General features: G+C 43.0%; 1 protein-coding gene across 2 annotated transcripts in view; it reads right to left on the bottom strand.

The window, feature by feature from the left end:
• Nrk (Nik related kinase) overlaps positions 1-656 on the bottom strand; it is a 98,561-nt gene extending 97,905 nt beyond the window's left edge. For both annotated transcript variants that reach the window (XM_029534327.1, XM_021187591.2), the window contains exon 1: positions 501-656. In XM_029534327.1, the coding sequence (XP_029390187.1) occupies positions 501-557 (57 nt within the window). In that variant the 5' untranslated portion in view covers positions 558-656. The remainder of the gene's footprint in view (positions 1-500) is intronic.
• Between the last annotated feature and the right edge of the window lie 16,745 nt (positions 657-17,401).

Genomic DNA, 17,401 nt, shown 5'->3' with positions numbered 1-17,401 from the left:
GAGAGAGAGAGAGAGAGAGAGAGAGAGAGAGAGAGAGAGAGAGCGCGTGTGCGCTCATTACATTTTTAAGGTGGGGGTGGGGTGGGGGTGGGGGCTCCGCCCATAGGTAGAGATCTCTGCTGGCAAAATGAAGGAAAGTGGGGTGGTCCGCCACTTGTCCTTTCCTGGAATGCTTCTATTACAGGTACCCATGCGCTGCTAGACAGCTGCTAGACAAAGCGGGCTCTATTTAGAAAAGGCCCCACCCTTTTTTAGGACCCACTTCTTTCTCCCCAACCTCAGCCCCCAGCCCCCCATTCCTTTGCGTTTTTGTGGCCTTCACCTCAGTCGGAGGCTCAGGGATGATGATTCTGCACAGCAGCTTCCCTGGCCCATCCTAAGCCACAGCCCGTCGAAGTCCTGGCCTAGGCTGCTAGAGGGTGTGTGCTCTTTTCCCCGGGCTTTCAAAGCCACAGAAAGAAGTTCACAAGGGGGACGATGTCCCGGAGTCCTTTACTTACCGGCAACTGGCCCAGATCTGTCACCTCCTTGTCCCTCCAACTCCCAGGTCCTGCCATGGCTTCGAGAAGAACCAAGCAGGAGACCGCGTCCAGCAGGCGCGCTGGGACTGCGTCTGAGGTGAAGGAGGAAGAGTTTTGGGGGTCCCGGGAAGGGAGGAGGGGATGGGAGAGAGGAATGGGAAGGTGGGTTTGTGGTTCGGGGAGAGGAGAGGGAAGTGGAGAGGAAAAGATCCAAGAGCCGAGCGGGAGGAGGAAGAGGGAAGCCGGAGTTTTTCGGGAGGCGGGAAAGTAAGTTTGGCTAAGGGAAGGAGAAGAGAGCTCTAGCGTCCGTCCGTCCGAGAGACGAAGAAGCCAGAAGGGTGCTCCGCGGCGAGAGCGCAGAGCGGCCGGGGCAGGGTGCGCCTTTCAGGGTGAGGAGGGGGGCGGTGCAAGGCGAAGGGGCCCGGAGGAGCTCGAAGGGGATTGGTGGAGCGTCACGTCGCCAGGTGGGCAGCCGCGCAGCAGGGAGGAGAGCCAGGGGGCCCCGGGGCAGAGGGAGTCTCTCTAACGGTCTCCAGGCCAGCCTCTAGCCGCCCGCACCCCGCCCCCGGGTCCTGGGCTGAGCCCGCAGCCCGCGCCCCCGCCCCCGCCGGCCACTGTTCCACAGGAAACTTTTTTGCTAGGCAGCTGCCAGCCCCGGAAAACCGGTCCCGCTCTGCGCCGCTCCCAGCCTGGGCCCCAAGGCTCTGCCACAGTCCAAACAACCCGCACCGTCGTCAACCCACCCACCCACCCACCCACCCACCCCATCCCCCACCCCTCAAGAAACACTGTAACTTTCCTAGTGCTCTGCGTTCTCTTTCTCAGCCCCTGTCATGTAATTGCCCCATTGATTGCAGGAGGAAAATCAGGGAAGCGAGTGAAATGATTTTTTACCCACAGGATCAGACCTGGGTATGCCCCTAACACAAATGGCGAAAAGGAGACCCCAGGGCTGCCTTAACTCCCACCTTCCCAGCAGTTTGCAGCTGGGGACTTGGTAAAGAGGACAAAGTTCCTTGGATCCCCTGGAGACATCTGCAGCTCTCCTCTAGCCCAGGGGCTGTTTGGTGACTGGCTGAGGCTGCTATTTTGGAGCCATACCTGTGAACAGGTGTCTAGGGCAAGAGACACAGACTCCCTGTCAGCTGCCCAAGCTGTCCCCACCCTAAGTTGGCTGGCTTGGAGCTCGCAGTGAGCCCAGAAAGTTTCTGCTTGATTTCCAGTCTCCAGCGTTCCAGTTCGGTTTCATTCATTCACTCATTCATTGTAAAACTTTTAAGGGCTCCGGAGCTGTGCGCCCCTGTTTTCCCACAAAGCGCAAGGAGGCTGACACTTGGTGTCTACAGTGATTTAGCCTTAAGTAAGTTGCCTCTTGAAGCATTTACAGAAAAGGGGAGCCAACACATAAAACTAACCGCATTCTAAGCTCTTGTGCGCTACAAAGAACACTTTAGAAGCCGTCCTGAAGCCGCTTACATTCCCCGGAGCTAGCTTAACTGTGCTTCGCTTACCCGAACTCCAGGTCGGAATGCTAGTAGGAATTTGTTTCCTGTTTCTTTTTTTAATGAACAAATTTTGTTACCCATCCTAAGAAGATTTATACGAATTATTCCTCCCAGTGGCCTTTGGTCATTTTTGACCTAGCTTTCTAACTTTTGTAATTATTCTTCTTATATGTTAGTGGGTTGTGTTTATTTTGTGTCTGTTTCAACGGTGGAGTTTGACTTCTTTCCGATCCTTTATCTCGGAGGCTCGGTGAACTCTGGAATGGCTACAGTTTGTCCAAGGAACTCGGTTTCACTCCTTAAAGATTCTCTGTTAACAGTTACAGGATAAACCAACCACCACCTCCCCCCCCCCCCAAAAAAAAAACCTGGTTTTTCTGAATCGAAGCTTCTTCTTAAACCAAATGTTATTTCTACCATTGCAGAAATTAAACTTTCAAAGTACTAAAATCTTGACAACTCTACCATACAAAAAACTGTCTTTAAAACAATTTAAGATTTCCTGAATGATCAGTAAAATGCTTCTGTGTCTCATGAAGTGGAAATTGGAAATTTAACATTTCATAACTTAAAAAAAGGAAGATCTGACTAGTTTATAGAAAATTACAATTTTGTTTGTATGGCAGAGAAATCAAGAAATACAGTTAAAGAAACTCTGAAGATTACTGGGAGAGAATCTTTCTTTGTTAAGGGGGAAACAAGTTCACACCTTGACATTTTTACCTACATTGTTGTCTGCAGGGGTGCGGGGGGGGGGGGGAATGCCCAGAGGCTGAAAGCAAATCCAGACCAAGCAAGAGAATCCAGTTGCCTACTGGTAAGCTACTGGGGCTTCTTGACTCCATGGGACTTGTGAAGGTGTCTAGAAAGGACTCCTGTGGAGTGGCAAGCACAACCTAGATGTTTAACCAAAACTCCACGGAGAAACCTATCCTGGTTTTGGGTTTTTTTTTTTTTAAGTTAAAATTTTCAATGAAAACAAGAAGGCAAGGATGAATGTGGACATTTTAAGATGGGCATTCAAGGGGGATTTTGGAGGCTGACATGGAGAAAGGCAGCCAGCAAGGCAGCAGATAGCAGCCGAACAGGAGGCTCAGCTCACACCACAATCTTGAGACAGAGCACCTGTTTTCCAACTTCAGCACTTCTAGTCCTCTCACCCCACAATCAGCAGTTTCTCTATCCCCTTCCCACGTGTTTCTCCACCCTCTCTCTCCTTCATTCCCTTCCTCCCCCCCCCCCACCTCAACCTTCATAAAAGTAATCCTACTTTGTCCAGAGTCCAGGAATTTGTCAGATTGTGTTTTACCCAGAAATCCTCTCCTGCCCACATTCTAGGTCCCATGTCTTTTCGTACTCATGCCCTTCAATCTCTGTTTTCTTAAACCTTTAGTTGTTGATTTATTTCAACAACTAATTTTTACTGAATGTTTACCAATGTCCTTAACTTTACCAACATTGTCCCAATTAATTCATTTAGTATCTTCTTAGTTTAGTTAGGTAAATTGAGGCAGAGACTTGTTTATAACCTCACAGGTAGTAAGTAATTAGAGGATCCTGGTTTCCAACTCTGGCAGTTTGCCTCCAGAGATCTCTGGTCAATGACTGTGGAGGGCCTGGGGCATATTTTAAGACTGTGTAAAGGGGAGCCAGATTCAAAACAGCCCAAGAGTACGTGAGATCCGAAGAGAGTCGTTCTGCCCCTGGGCTATCCAGTTCCCCCTTCCGCCTTTGTGTCCTCAAGCCCTCTGAACACTTGAGCTGTGTTTTAAAAGAAATGGAACCTAGTCACTACGTCAGCAAAGCCAATGACTTATCTGGGCGAAAGAACACCAGGAAGAATACCTAATAAGGAGGTTTCATGAATTCGAAGCTCAAGATGTGCTCAGAAAAGTCACAAACAGCCTTCTAGGCCCTAAAAACCCCTCCTTTAGAAGACTTGCACTGTCAGTCACCCTGGATGGGGCTGGGCTCCTGAAGCACTACCCCTAGGCAAGGAGCTATTAGCAGCTGCTGACTGCTGGGAGCAGCTGAGGCACTTTTCTTCCTGAGTAAGGCTCCTGGTAGATTGTCCAGGTGGAGGTTCTATACTCAGGCACTCATGGTCGGTACTAATTGAACTCACTGAGTTACTAAGAAATGAGTATATGAGGTTGAGAGGGAGACATAGTGGGAGTGGGCTTAGAGGGGTTGAAGGAGAGAATCCATGTCCTCATTGATGAACTTCTCAAAGAATAAATAAATAAAAAAAAATTTAAAGGGCCATGAATATGCCTCCCAGAGAGTTCTTTGGCTGGGAATAAACTTTATTCAGGGAGGGCCTGAAGGAGGCTGTGTTTATGAGAATCGCCTTAGCAGATGTGTCACCCTAAATAACAAGGTATTGGCTCAGTTGAAAAAACAGTGTAAAAATTAGATTGAGGGTGACTTTGAGCCTCCACGGAGTCCAGTGTACATCTCAATTCTCTCAGGTCTTTATGATATCTCCTTTCTGATCAGTCACTGTAAATTTTAAGACAATCAAATTCCAAGTCAGTTATGCTATCTTTGTAAAAGGAACCACATAACCATTATTTTTTCCTAGACTTGGCTAATGGCAATAGAGGGGAAAGTACAGAATACTCAGGATACAATCCACAGAACTCAAGAAGGCTAACAAGCTGAAGGGCCCAAGTGAGGACTCCTCAATCCCACTTATGAAGAAGAAAGAGATCATGGAAGGGGTTCAGATGGAGGGAGGGATCTGGGTGGGAAAGGGGATATGGAGGGAAAAGGGGAACATGGTCAGGTATTGGGGTGTGGAAAGAGGAGTGAAACCCTGAGGGTCAGCAGAATGAATGGAAACAGGCAACCTTGGGAGGTAGGACGAGGGGGGACCCTCTAGAATATACCAGAGACCTAGGAGGTGAGAGATTCTCAGAAATCAAAGGGAGGGACCTTAGATGAAGTGTCCTACCTTGGGAAGAGGGAATTTGTGGAGCTCACCTCTAGCAGAAAGACAGGACATCAAGTGAGGGATGGGTTTTGTCATGGTTTGACTATGCTTGGCTTAGGGAGTGGCAGTATTTGGAGGTGTTACCTTTATGGAATCGGTGTGTCACTGTGCGCATGGGCTTTAAGACCCTCATTCTAGCTGCCTGGAAGTCAATATTGTGCTAGAAGCCTTCAGATGAAGATGTAGATCTCTTAGCTCCTCCTGTACCATGCCTGCCTGGATGCTGCCATGTTCCCACCTTGATAATAGACTGAACCTCTGAACCTGTAAGCCAGCTCCAATTAAATGTTGTCTTTATAAGAGTTGCCTTGGTCCGCATAGGAGGAACAACGATATGAACCAATCAGTATCCCCGGAGCTCCCAGGGACTAAACCACCAACCAAAGAGTACACATGGAGGGACCCATGGCTCCAGCTGCATATGTAGCAGAGGATGGCCTTGTTGGACATCAATGGGAGGAGAGGCCCTTGGTCTTGTGAAGGCTCAGTGTCCCAGTGTAGGGAAATCCCAGGACAGGGGAGCAGGAGTGGGTGGGTTGGTGAGCAGGGGAAGGGGAGATGGAATAGGGGGGGTTTTCAGAGGGAAAATGGGGAAATGGGATAAAATTTGAAATGTAAATAAAGAAAATATCTAATAAAAATAGGATTTAAAAAAAAAAGTCAGGCAGTGGTGGCACAGGTCTTTAATCCTAGTACTTGGGAGGCAGAGGCAGAGGCAGGCAGATTTCTGAGTTCAAGGCCAGCCTGACCTGCAGAGTGAATTCCAGGACAGCTACAGAGAAACCCTGTCTCGAAAAAACAAAAAACAAAACAAAACAAAAAAACATTAAAAAAAAAAAAAAAGAGTTGCCTTGGCCATGATGTCTGTTCACTGCAATAAAACCCTAACTAAGACAGGGTTGCCATCCCACAGTCAAAAACTCTGACCCAGAATTGTTCCTGTCTAAAAAAAAAATGAAGGGACAAAAAAGGAGAAGAGTCTGAGGGAATGGAGGTCCAGTGACAGGTCCAACTTGGGATCCAGCACAAGGGATGGGGATCCAAGACCTGACACTATTACTGATGCTATGTTGTGCTTACAGACAGGAGCCCTAGCATGGCTGTCCTCTGAGAGGCTCTACCAGCAGCTGAAAGAGTCAGATGCAGATACTTACACCCAACCAATGGACAGAGCTGTTGACCCCTGTGGTTTAATTAAGGAAAAGCTGGAAGAGGCTGAGAAAGAGACAACACCATGGGAAGACCAGCAGTCTCAACTGACCTGGACCCCCGAGATCTGAGACCCCAAACCAGGCAGCATACATCAGCTGATATGAGGCCCTGACACTATACAGCAGAAGACTGACTGGTCTGGCTTCAGCGAGAGAAGCCACACCTAGCCCTCAAGAGACTTAAGGCCTCAGGGGCTGAGGAGGTCTGGTGAGTGGGGGGTGGGGACATTCTCTTGGAGAAGAGGGAGGAGTTATGGGATAAGGAACAGAGGGCAGACTGAGAGGGGGGGATGAAGACTGGACTGTAAAAAAAAAAAGATTTAAAAAAGAATAATAAAAAGAAGATCCATACATGTGTAATTCAAGTCAGTACTGGTTCATTATCTTAGAATCATCATGGGGAAGCTTGTATATCTGAAAATCTCAAGAAGTCCTAGTAGGGGGAGGAAAACTCTGGCAAAGGCTGTGCTTAAAGACTTGATGAGCTGCTTTTGCTTGTGGATGAAGCTTTGCAAGCGTCAGCTTCTACAGCAGTTCTGACCACGCTTTTTATATTTCCTATGTGCTCCTCCTCTGGGGATAAAGCAACAATGCACACACTATTTGTCAGGCTAAAGGTCACGAAATGTGCCTTCTGACCACAGTTTGCAAAGCTTCTGCTGCTTGTCATGGAATGCTCTTAAGCTCAGCCTGATTTGAGCTATGCTTGTTTCTAAAACGGGGCCCTGGAAACCTGATCCTGGATGAACATGGTCTCATTGCTTTGAAAACTGGAATGCTATGCTTGAAAACAAAGTCAATTGTTTTATAATAAAAGAATTAAAATAGGGGTCATCAAGCTTCCTTTTCTTCTTAGACTTTTACATTTCAGAACACACACCATTCTCATCCTTGAATTCCTAGCCCAGCAACTTCAGGATATGCATTTGCTATGGCTTGACACAGATACACACCAGAACATGCTTACTGTGACTCACCAATGAATCCTGAGCTTTAGAAACTGTGACAGCTTAAGGTTCTAGGATGATCTAATAATACTGTATAGGCATTGTTATGTTTCTGCTTTAAGTGAGCTCCCTGACTTCTGGAAGTTTCAGAATTAATAATCTAGATTTGGATTGAAATGCACACCACATTGAAAACATAGGACATTTGAAAGTATGTGCAGGTCTAAAAAAATCTCCATAATATCAGTTAGGGTTGAAAAGTGAATTATAGCTAATAGTGCAAAACTAAAACATACAATTTTTTAAAGTGTAAACGCCAACAGAATTCTAGCACTAAACATCTTACAACTTACCAAAGAAATTATCCATCTATGTAGTAAAGGAACTTATTATAAAAGCAGGATGGTTATCCTTTGCCTAGACATAAAAAAGAAAAGATACAGGAAACACATAACATTGTTGTGGGTATGCTATATATTGATATAAGGAAATATTAGGGCAAAATTTTACTAATTATAGTGTTTGGGAGAAGCACTAATGATAGCATACACACACATATGCACACACAAACACATAACACAAATTGGTTTTAAGAAAATAGGTTTTAGTTCAAAATCAGAAGATAATTATGCACATATATGTAAATATCCATAAATGTTCCTTAGCAGATATACAGTATGAAAATGTCATCCAAGTATGAGGAAAAAACAAATCAGTATAATTCTTCATGTATATATATTTACAACACACATGTGTATATTCCTATATATTTTTATCAGAGAAACTATTTTTGACCAATACCATAAAGTACGTTGAGTTTATTAAAAATATTAATATTGAGAAAATCAACATGATAGACCAAAGCTTAGTCAAATTAACTAAAGGGCAGAGAGACAATATCCAAATTATCAAAATCAGAAAAGAAGTGGGGGCATAATAAGACACTGAGGAAATTCATTAGGTCGTACTTCAAAAACTTGTATGCCCCCAAATTAGAGGGAACTTCTAGAGCCCACCTCCAGCAAGAAGACAACATCAAGTGAGGTATGGGGTTGCCACCCTACAGTCACATCTATGAACCATAATTGTTTCTGTCTGAAAGAATTAAGGGATAGAAATGGAGAGGAGCCTGAGGAAAAGAAGGTCTAGCAACAGGCCCTTAGACCTGACACTATTACTGAGGCTATGGAGCACTCATAAGAAGAGATCTTTCATGACTGTCCTCTGAAAGACCCAACAAGCAGCTGGAAGAGTCAGATGCAGATATTTGCACCCAACTAATGGACAGAAGCAGCCAACCCCTGTTGTTGACTTAGGGAAGGCTGAAAGAAACTGAGGTGAAGGGCTATCCTGTAGGAGGACCAGCAGTCTCAAGTAATCTGGACCCCTGAGATCTCTCAAACACTGGACCACCAAGCAGACAGCATACACCAACTAATATGAGGCCCCCAACACACATAGAGTAGAGGACTGCCAGGTCTGTGTTCATTCAAAGATGATGCACCTAACCCTCAAGAGACTGGAGGCCTCAGGGAGTTTAGAGGTCAGGTGGGGTGAGGGGTGGGGGCAACCATGTGGAGATGGAGATGGGGTTGGGTGGGAAGGAGGTGTGGAATGTGGAGCAGATGGAGGGTAAATGGGGGGTGGGGTGGGGAATGGAATATGGGGTGTAAAAATAAATTAAAAATAGAAAAGCTAAATGAAATGGTTGATTTTCTTGATAGGTACAACTTACCAAAGTTAAATCAAGATCAGGTAAACAATTTAAATAGACATATAATCCCTAAGGAAATAGAAGTATTTGTTAAAAATTTTACAACAACAAAGAAGCCCAGAACCAGATGGTTTTAGTAACAGAAGGAATACTACCAAACTATTTTTTAATTAATAATTTTATTCATTTACATTTACATTTCAAATGATTTCTCCTTTCCTGGATTCCCTTCCACAACCACCACCCCCCATCTCCTCACCCCTTTGTCTCTATGAAGGTGCTGTTCCAACCATTCACCACTATCATCTCCCTATGCTGGGGCATCAAGCCTCCACAGTACCAAAGGCCTCCATTCCCACTGATGTCAGAAAATGCCATCCTCTGTTACATATGCAGCTGGAGCCATGGGTCCTTCCATGTGTACTCTTTGGTTGGTGGTTTAGTCCCTGGGAGCTCTGGATGGTCTGGTTAGTTGATATTATTCTTCCTATGGGGTTGCAATCCCCTTCAGTCTTTCTCCTAGCTCTTCCATTGGTGTCCCCTGACTCAGTCCAACAATTGGCTGTATCTGCATCTATATTAGTTAGGTGCTGGCAGAGTCTCTCAAGGAACAGCCATACCAGTGCTCCTGTCAGCAAGCACTTCTTGGCATCAACAATAGTGTCTAGGTTTGGTGTCTTCAGATAGGATGGATCCCAGGTAGGGTGGTCTCTGGATGGCCTTTCCTTCAGTCTCTGCTCTACTCTGTCCTTGCATTTCTTTAAGACAGGAACCATTCTGAGGGAAGGGGCCATCCACTCATCTCAAAATTTTTAACCTTGTATTTCTTTAAGGGATTTATTTTTTTCCTCTTTAAGGACTTCTACCAATTTGCCTGTGGTTTCCTATATTTCTTGAAGTGAGTTATGTATATCCTCCTTAAAGTTCTCTATTATCTTCATGCAATGGGGGTTTAGGTCAGCATTATGCTTTTCAGGTATATCCATGGCTTGCTGTGGTGGGAGAACTGGGTTTTGATGGTGCCAAAATACATTGAATTTTGTTGCTGTGTTCTTGTGTTTGTCTCTTGACATTTTGTTATCTCTGCTGTTAACTGGCCTGGGTGCCTGTCTGGAGCCTGCCTCCCTGATTGCAGTAGATCTTCTGGGAGATATGCAGACCATGGAGTGGTGAGAGAGGCAGATGTTCAGATTTGCCCCGTGGAGATAAAGACTGGAATGGAGATAGGGGTCTCGTGGAGGAGAAGGTTACAGTGTCTGCTCTAGTCTTTGAGGCTCCCAGCAGGGGCAGTTATTTGGGCAGGGGTCTCACTTGTGTTCCTGATTGCAGTAGGTCTCCTGGGAGACCTGCAGACTGTGGGGTGAGAAGGGTAGATATGCCTATCTGCCCTGGAGGAGGTGCAGACAGGAAGGACATTTCTTTTATTACACTTTAGTATATCACATACTGTTTTAAATGTACTCTGTACGCAAAGAGAAAATAGGTGGCCCAGATGTTGGATATTGTTCCTGTCTAACATCTCTCTGGTAAAAAGGGAAAGTCTTGATGCAGTGTTAGAGTCGAGAAGATAGTTGGGTGAAAAATGTGTAAACGGTTAGGGTTTCATCCATGAGAGAAGAAAAATAATTTATTCAAAAGGTGATTGTAAAGAGTTGCCAAATCTAATTCATTGTCTCTTATATATCATTTATATGTCCTCACCTCACATATATTAAATTGTTCCACTATTACTCCAAAATAAAACCACTTGATGATAGCATATACTCCCTGCAGGCACCCATTACTTCCTCTCCATAATAAATAGATGCAATTCTTTCTTCACTTCAAATTCAAGGCCAGAATGTACAGTATTCTCATATTAATTTAATATTTTTTAGATTAAGCAAATATATCTAAGAGGAGTAGATGGCAGGAAATAATCAAACTCAGGGCTAAAATCAACCAAGTAGGAACAAAGATAACTATACAAAGTATCAACAAAACTAGGAGCTGGTTCTTTGAAAAAATCAACACAATAAATAAACCCTTAGCCAAACTAACTAGAGAGCACAGAGACAGTATTCAAATGAACAAAATCAGAAATAAAAATGGAAACATAACAACAGAAAGCGAGGAATTTCATAAAATCATCAGATCCTACTGCAAAAGCCTATACTCAACAAAACTGGAAAACCTGGATGAAATGGATGATTTTCTAAACAGATGCCAGGTATCAAAGTGAAATCAAGATCAGAGGAACGATCTAAACAGTCCCATATTCCCTAAAGAAATATAAGCAGTCTTTAAAAGTCTCCCAACCAAAAACAGCTCAGGGCCAAATGGTTTTAGTGCAGAATTCTATCGGATCTTCAAAGAAGACCTAATACCAATACTTTTCAACCTATTCCATAAAATAGAAGCAGGGGGAGCATTACCTAATTTGTTCTATGAAGCCATAGTTATGCTGATACCTAAACCACACTAACACCCAACAAAGAAAGAGAACTTCAGACCAGTGCAAAAAAATACTCAATAAAATTCTTGCAAACCAAATCCAAGAATACACCAAAACGATTATTCACCATAATCAAGTAGGCTTCATCCCAGGGATGCAGGGATGGTTTAAATACAGAAATCCATCAACATAATCCACCATATAAACAAACTCAACGGAAAAAAAAAACACATGATCATCTAATTAGATGTTGAAAAAGCATTTGACAAAAGCCAACACTCCTTCATGTTAAAAGCCTTGGAAAAATCAGCAATTCAAGGCCCATACCTAAACGTAGTAAAAGCAATATACAGCAAACCAGTAGCCAACATCAAACTAAATGGAGAGAAACTTGAAGCAATCCCACAAAAATCAGGGACAAGGCTGCCAAACTATGTTTATGAGGCTACAATTACTCTGATACCTAAATCACACAAAGACTAAACCAAGAAAGAGAATTTCAGGCCAATCTTACTTACATATATTAATGAATCAAGTACTCACAAACTGAATCCAAGAAAATATCAAAGAAGTCATTCATCATGATCAATTACGCTTCATCCCAGAGATGCAGGGGTGGTTCAACTTTAGAAAATCCATCAATGTAATACTACCGTATAAATAAACTCAAATAACAAAAATCACATGGTCATCTCAGTAGATGCTGAAGAAGCCTTTGGCAAAAATCTAACAACCCTTCATGTCAAAAGTCTTGAAGACATCAGGGATTCAAGGCACATACCTAAACATAATAAAAGCAATATACAGCAAGTTGATAGCCAACATCATATTAAATGGAAAGAAACTTAAAGCATTTGAACTAAAATCAAGGACAAGACATGGCTGCTAACTCTAAAAATATTCAACACAGTTCTAGCTAGAGCAGTAGAACTATTAGAGACCAAAGAAATACAAATTGGAAAGGATGAAATGTTAGTATACGTAAGTGTCCCCCAAAATTCTACCAGAGAACTCCACAGCTGATAAACAAATTTTCCTCAAAGAAATCAGTAGCCCTCCTACATACAAACAACAAATGGACTGAGGAAGAAACTAGGGAAACAACACCCTTCAAAACAGCCACAAATATTATTTTAGTATAACTCTAACCAAGCAAAGGTCTGGAACCCCGGTGACCCAATGGGTGATGACTTCCACCTGCATGGCACTGCAGGTGTTCAACCACAGCTCCTGGGTCCCTGGCTCCTGTCCCATAGCTTCAGCCTCCCATCCCCACCCCACAGAGTGATATGTGGCCATCAGTCACTTAGGAGCAAGCCCTTCCACATGCAAATAAGGCTTCCCCAAAACTCTCAGACCAAACCAATGAGAAGTACCTGTTGTCAGACCCTTACCCATCCCAAAACTGTATATAAGAATCCTATCCAGAAGGATTAGGTGTGTGAGAACTACTCCATTGTCCAAGACTTTTGTCTTAAGAGCTGTAACTCTTGGGAAGAGATCTGCTCTCCCGAAGTTTCGCCTGAGGCTCTGACGCACTCCTCACTGGCTAGTCAGCTTCTTGTCCGCCCAGCCTGACCTGATTCAGTACAGGCCTTCACTGAATTACAGCACAGCAGAAGCAGAAATGGAGGTGGAGCCGACCAGACCAGCAGCTCAGCAGAAGGGAAGCAGGGAGGCAACTTCCCCTCCCTGCCCGCTTTCACTTCCCTTTGCCTGAACCCTCGCACCAGAGCTGGCCAGAAATTTCCCTGGAAAGCCTCTGGTACTCAGACCCACAAACCTTCATGTGTGACTCCTAACAGCCTGAGTTGTCTCTGACTCTGTTGCCTGCCTTTGGTTCCCTTTCCTCTAACTGGGCTGCATTGCCTAGCCACAATTAGAGAAGATGGGCCTAGTCTTACTGCAACTTGTTATGTCAAGGCTGGTTGATATCCATGGGAAGGCTCCCCTTCTTTGAGGTGAAATAGAAAATTGGAGTCATTGGGGAATGGAGTGGGGGAGACTGGGAGGAGAGAAGGGAGAGATAGCTGTGATTTGGATGTAAAATAAATAAATAAATAAATAACTTAATAAATATTAAAAGGTTTACAAAATAACCCAACTCTCATTCTCTCTCTCTCCTCTCTCTCTCTCTCTCTCTCTCTCTCTCTCTCTCTCTCTCTCTCTCTCTCTCTCTGTGTTTGTACATGTATAATTTATGCATGTTTTGTGTAAAAAGAGAACTATGAAGAGGAATCACATATTTTGGGGGAGCCGAGTTTATGAGTTTATGATAGAGTGATAATGATCCCATGGATTAAAAAACAAAACATAAATTCCAGTATACTATTTTGTATTATTGAAACAATATTCCAATTGTAAAGAATCAACAGAGCATAATTAGAAAGATCTGAGGCTCATTTGCAGAGTGAATACTTATTGAAGCAAAGGTATTTTGACAGATTATAAAACTAACAAAATTCAAAGCTTTACAAGACAATAAGATGGATTTCAGAAAGAATAAATAGTGAATACGATATTGATTCTATGGGACATTCTCACAATAGTATAAAATGCTCACCAGGAGAAAGTGGAGGTTTATTAATAATGGGCCATGACAAACAAACTAATTGCTTTCTTGTTGTGAAAGGTATAATCACAAGCTTTGAAGGTAGCGCTTAGTAAATTACTCATACATCTTCCCCTCATGTGATCACTCACATTTCCTAATATCTGGCTTTATGAAGTCAATAGAATATGGAGGCCATAGTAATGCATGACTTGGAAAATCAGGCCACAATAATGTCTAAAATCTTACAGATTGTACAATGTAGAGGGAGCCATTTTTTTTAAACCTCAGGGACATTGAGGTTTGCCATGTGGTGAGATTTATGGCCAAGAGCCATCACCACATTGATGTGAATATACCACTTTGCAAGTACGTTTTAAATTTTGATCAAAGCATATATAATAACTAATATTCAAATGCAACATAATAAACTTTAAGAACAAAATGACCCTGAGATTCCACCTTATACCAATCAGAATGGTTAAGATCAAAACCTCAGGCAACAGCACATGTTGGCAAGGATGTAGAGAAAGAGGAATACTCCTTCATTGTTGGTGGGATTGCAAACTGGTACAACCACTCTGTAAATCAATCTGGAGATTCCTCAGAAAGTTGAAAATAGATCTATCTGAAGATCCAGCTATACCACTCTTGGGTATATACCCAAAAGATGCCCTTCCAGGCCACAGGGGCACGTGTTACACTATATTCATAGTGGTCTTATTTGTGATAGCAAAAAGCTAGAAACAACCCAGATGTCCCACAACAGAAGAATGGGTACATAAATTGTTGTTCATTTACACAATGGAATACTACTCAGCTATTAAGAATGAAGACGTCCTGAGTTTTGCAGGAAAATAGATAGATCTAGAAAATATCATCCTGAGTGAGGTAACTCAGACCCAAAAGGACATGCATGGTATGTACTCACTAATAAGTGGATATTCAACAAAAAATGTACAGAATACCCAAGATACAGTCCACAGATCTCAAAAAGTTGAACAAGCTGAAGGGCCCAAGTGAGGACACCTCAGTCCCACTTGGGAGAGAGAAGAAAGCAATCACAAGCGGTGAGGGAGGGAGGAACCTGAGTGGGAAAGAAGACTGGGGTGGGAGGTGGGGGGAACACTCCATAATGCACCAGAGAACTGGAAGATGAGAGACTCTCAGGACTAAAAGGTAGGTACATTAGATGAAATGCCTGACAGTAGGGAGAGGGAACTTGTAGAGCCCACCTCCAACAGAAAGACAAAACATCAAGTGAGGGATGGGGTTGCAATCCCACAGTCACAACTCTGACCCATAAGTTTTCCTGTCTGAAAGAATTAAGGGATAGAAATGGAGAGGAACCTGAGGAAAAGAAGGTTCAGCAACAGACCCAAAGTGGGATCCAGCTCAAGGAGAGGTCCTAAGACTCAACACTATTACTGAGGCTATGGAACACTCACAAAAAGGAATCTATAATGACTGCCTTCCGAATGACCCAACAAGCAGCTGGAAGAGTCAGATGTAGGTATTTGCACCCAACCAATGGACAGAAGCTGCTAACCCTGTGGTTGAATTAGGGAAAAGCTAGAAGAAGCTGAGGAAGAGGGCGACACTGTAGGAGCACCAGCAGTCTCAATTAACCTGGACCCCTGAGATCTCTCAGACACTGGCCCACCAACCAGGCAGCATACACCAGCTGATATGAGGCCCCCAACACACATACAGCAGAGGACGGTCAGGTTTGGGTTTAGTCAGAGATGATGTATCAAACCCGCAAAAGATTTGACTACCCAGGGAGTTTAAGGGGGGTGGGAGGGACATCCTTGTGGAGACAAGGGGGTGGGGAGGAGGTATGGGATGGGAACAGTCAAAGGGTAGACTGGGAGATGAATAAAATCTGGAGTTTAAAAATTAAAAAAAAAAAAAGATGAAACAAAGTTTCAAAAAGAACATGTTCCCAAATTTCTGAACTATACAAAACATGAGAGAGACAAAAATAAATTTTCAAGAAAGTAATCTTAGGGATGACATATTATAAAGCATTAAATAACCAGTTGAATGGGTTACTTACCAAGTGGACCATTATACATGCATGCATACATACATACATACACAAATACAATTTGATGAATTATTGTTGAATAAAATAGAATAATATAATGAAATAAACATAAATGAGCACATTCAAGACTTCTTAATAAAGGAAAAACGATTTAATAAATGGAAATAAATCAATGGAAAATATTGAGCATATTGATACAAGAATGAGAAGGGTTGGAGAGATGGCTCTGTGGTTAAGAACAGGTAGTACTGTCCTTCCACTGGATCTGAGTTTAGTTCTCAACATAGGTACCTCACAACAGCCTGTAATTCTAGCTCCAGAGTAATCTGATGTCCTCTTTTGGTCTTAAATATACACTGAGACACACATAAATAAAAGTAAAACAAATCTGTGAAAGGTTATTCTTGGAAACATCAAACATTTCAGAGTAGCATGGTTCAAAAGAACTTTTCAAACGTTTGAAAATATACTGTATCTGTATTATATAACCTTGATAACTAGCAGAAATATGTGGTCAAGTGCTTAGAATCCTAGAATTTAAGAGGTACATTTAAAATATATTTTTCTTTAAGATAAAATTAAATCTATATGGACCCATAGAGATAGTAATCTCAATTTAAGATATTAGGTGTGCTAAACATTACCAAAAGAGAAGGAAAACCTTAAGTAGACCTATTTTAAAAGGAATATGGAGCAGAGTTTGTATCCTTGCCTCATGATTCAACTTATTCATTGATGTTTCAGGTGGGAACATGAAAGGCTTGGGTATAACTTTTCCTGATGAACCCAAAGTTGACAGAATTACTTACTAACTCAGAGATTTATGTTTGTGGTCAGAGGAGGAAGGGAGTATAGCAAGAGAAGTGGTCAACCTGAGTCATGAGGCAGTCTTTAGGATTAGTTCAAAAGAAAGGGACCCAAGGCCAGAACAGGTTTAGAGGAGAGAGGAAATAAATTGGGCGTAGGTTTGGGAGGCAGTGAAGCAGAAAAGCTGAGAAGATAAAACTAGAGATGAGACTGGGGATGAGAGGAAACAGGAATGATGAATTAGCAAGGAGTTAGGAAAGGGAGGCAGGGAGTGGATTGAAATGGAGAAAGGGATAAAGACAGAGGAAAGGCAGTTCATGCTGGGTCTCCATTCCTTGTTCCTTGTTTCCCCCTCCACCTCGCTTTGCATGGTCTCTGGGCTTTTGCTGGCAGCACATCAAAACTACAGGTCCCTTTTGAAGAGAATCACAATTTGCAAGAGCCTGGACTTATTGTCTTATACCAACACAACTATATTTTACAGAGATATGAGGACAGTCTTGCAGCTGAGGTTAGAAAACAAGTCCACAAAGATGGACTTTGAGAAATACAATATGAACAGGTAATATTTGTTACAGTGATAACATAGGCCAATAAGTTGCTCCTGGGACTATTCAAACCAATTTTAGGATGAGCCACTGTTTCAGAGAGTTACATTTTAAGGAA

Source organism: Mus pahari, chromosome X (genome assembly GCF_900095145.1).
Source record: "Mus pahari chromosome X, PAHARI_EIJ_v1.1, whole genome shotgun sequence".
Classification (NCBI taxonomy): Eukaryota; Metazoa; Chordata; class Mammalia; order Rodentia; family Muridae; genus Mus; species Mus pahari.
The sequence above is the reverse complement of the archived record's forward strand: the minus strand, read 5'-3'. Positions and strand labels throughout refer to the sequence as shown.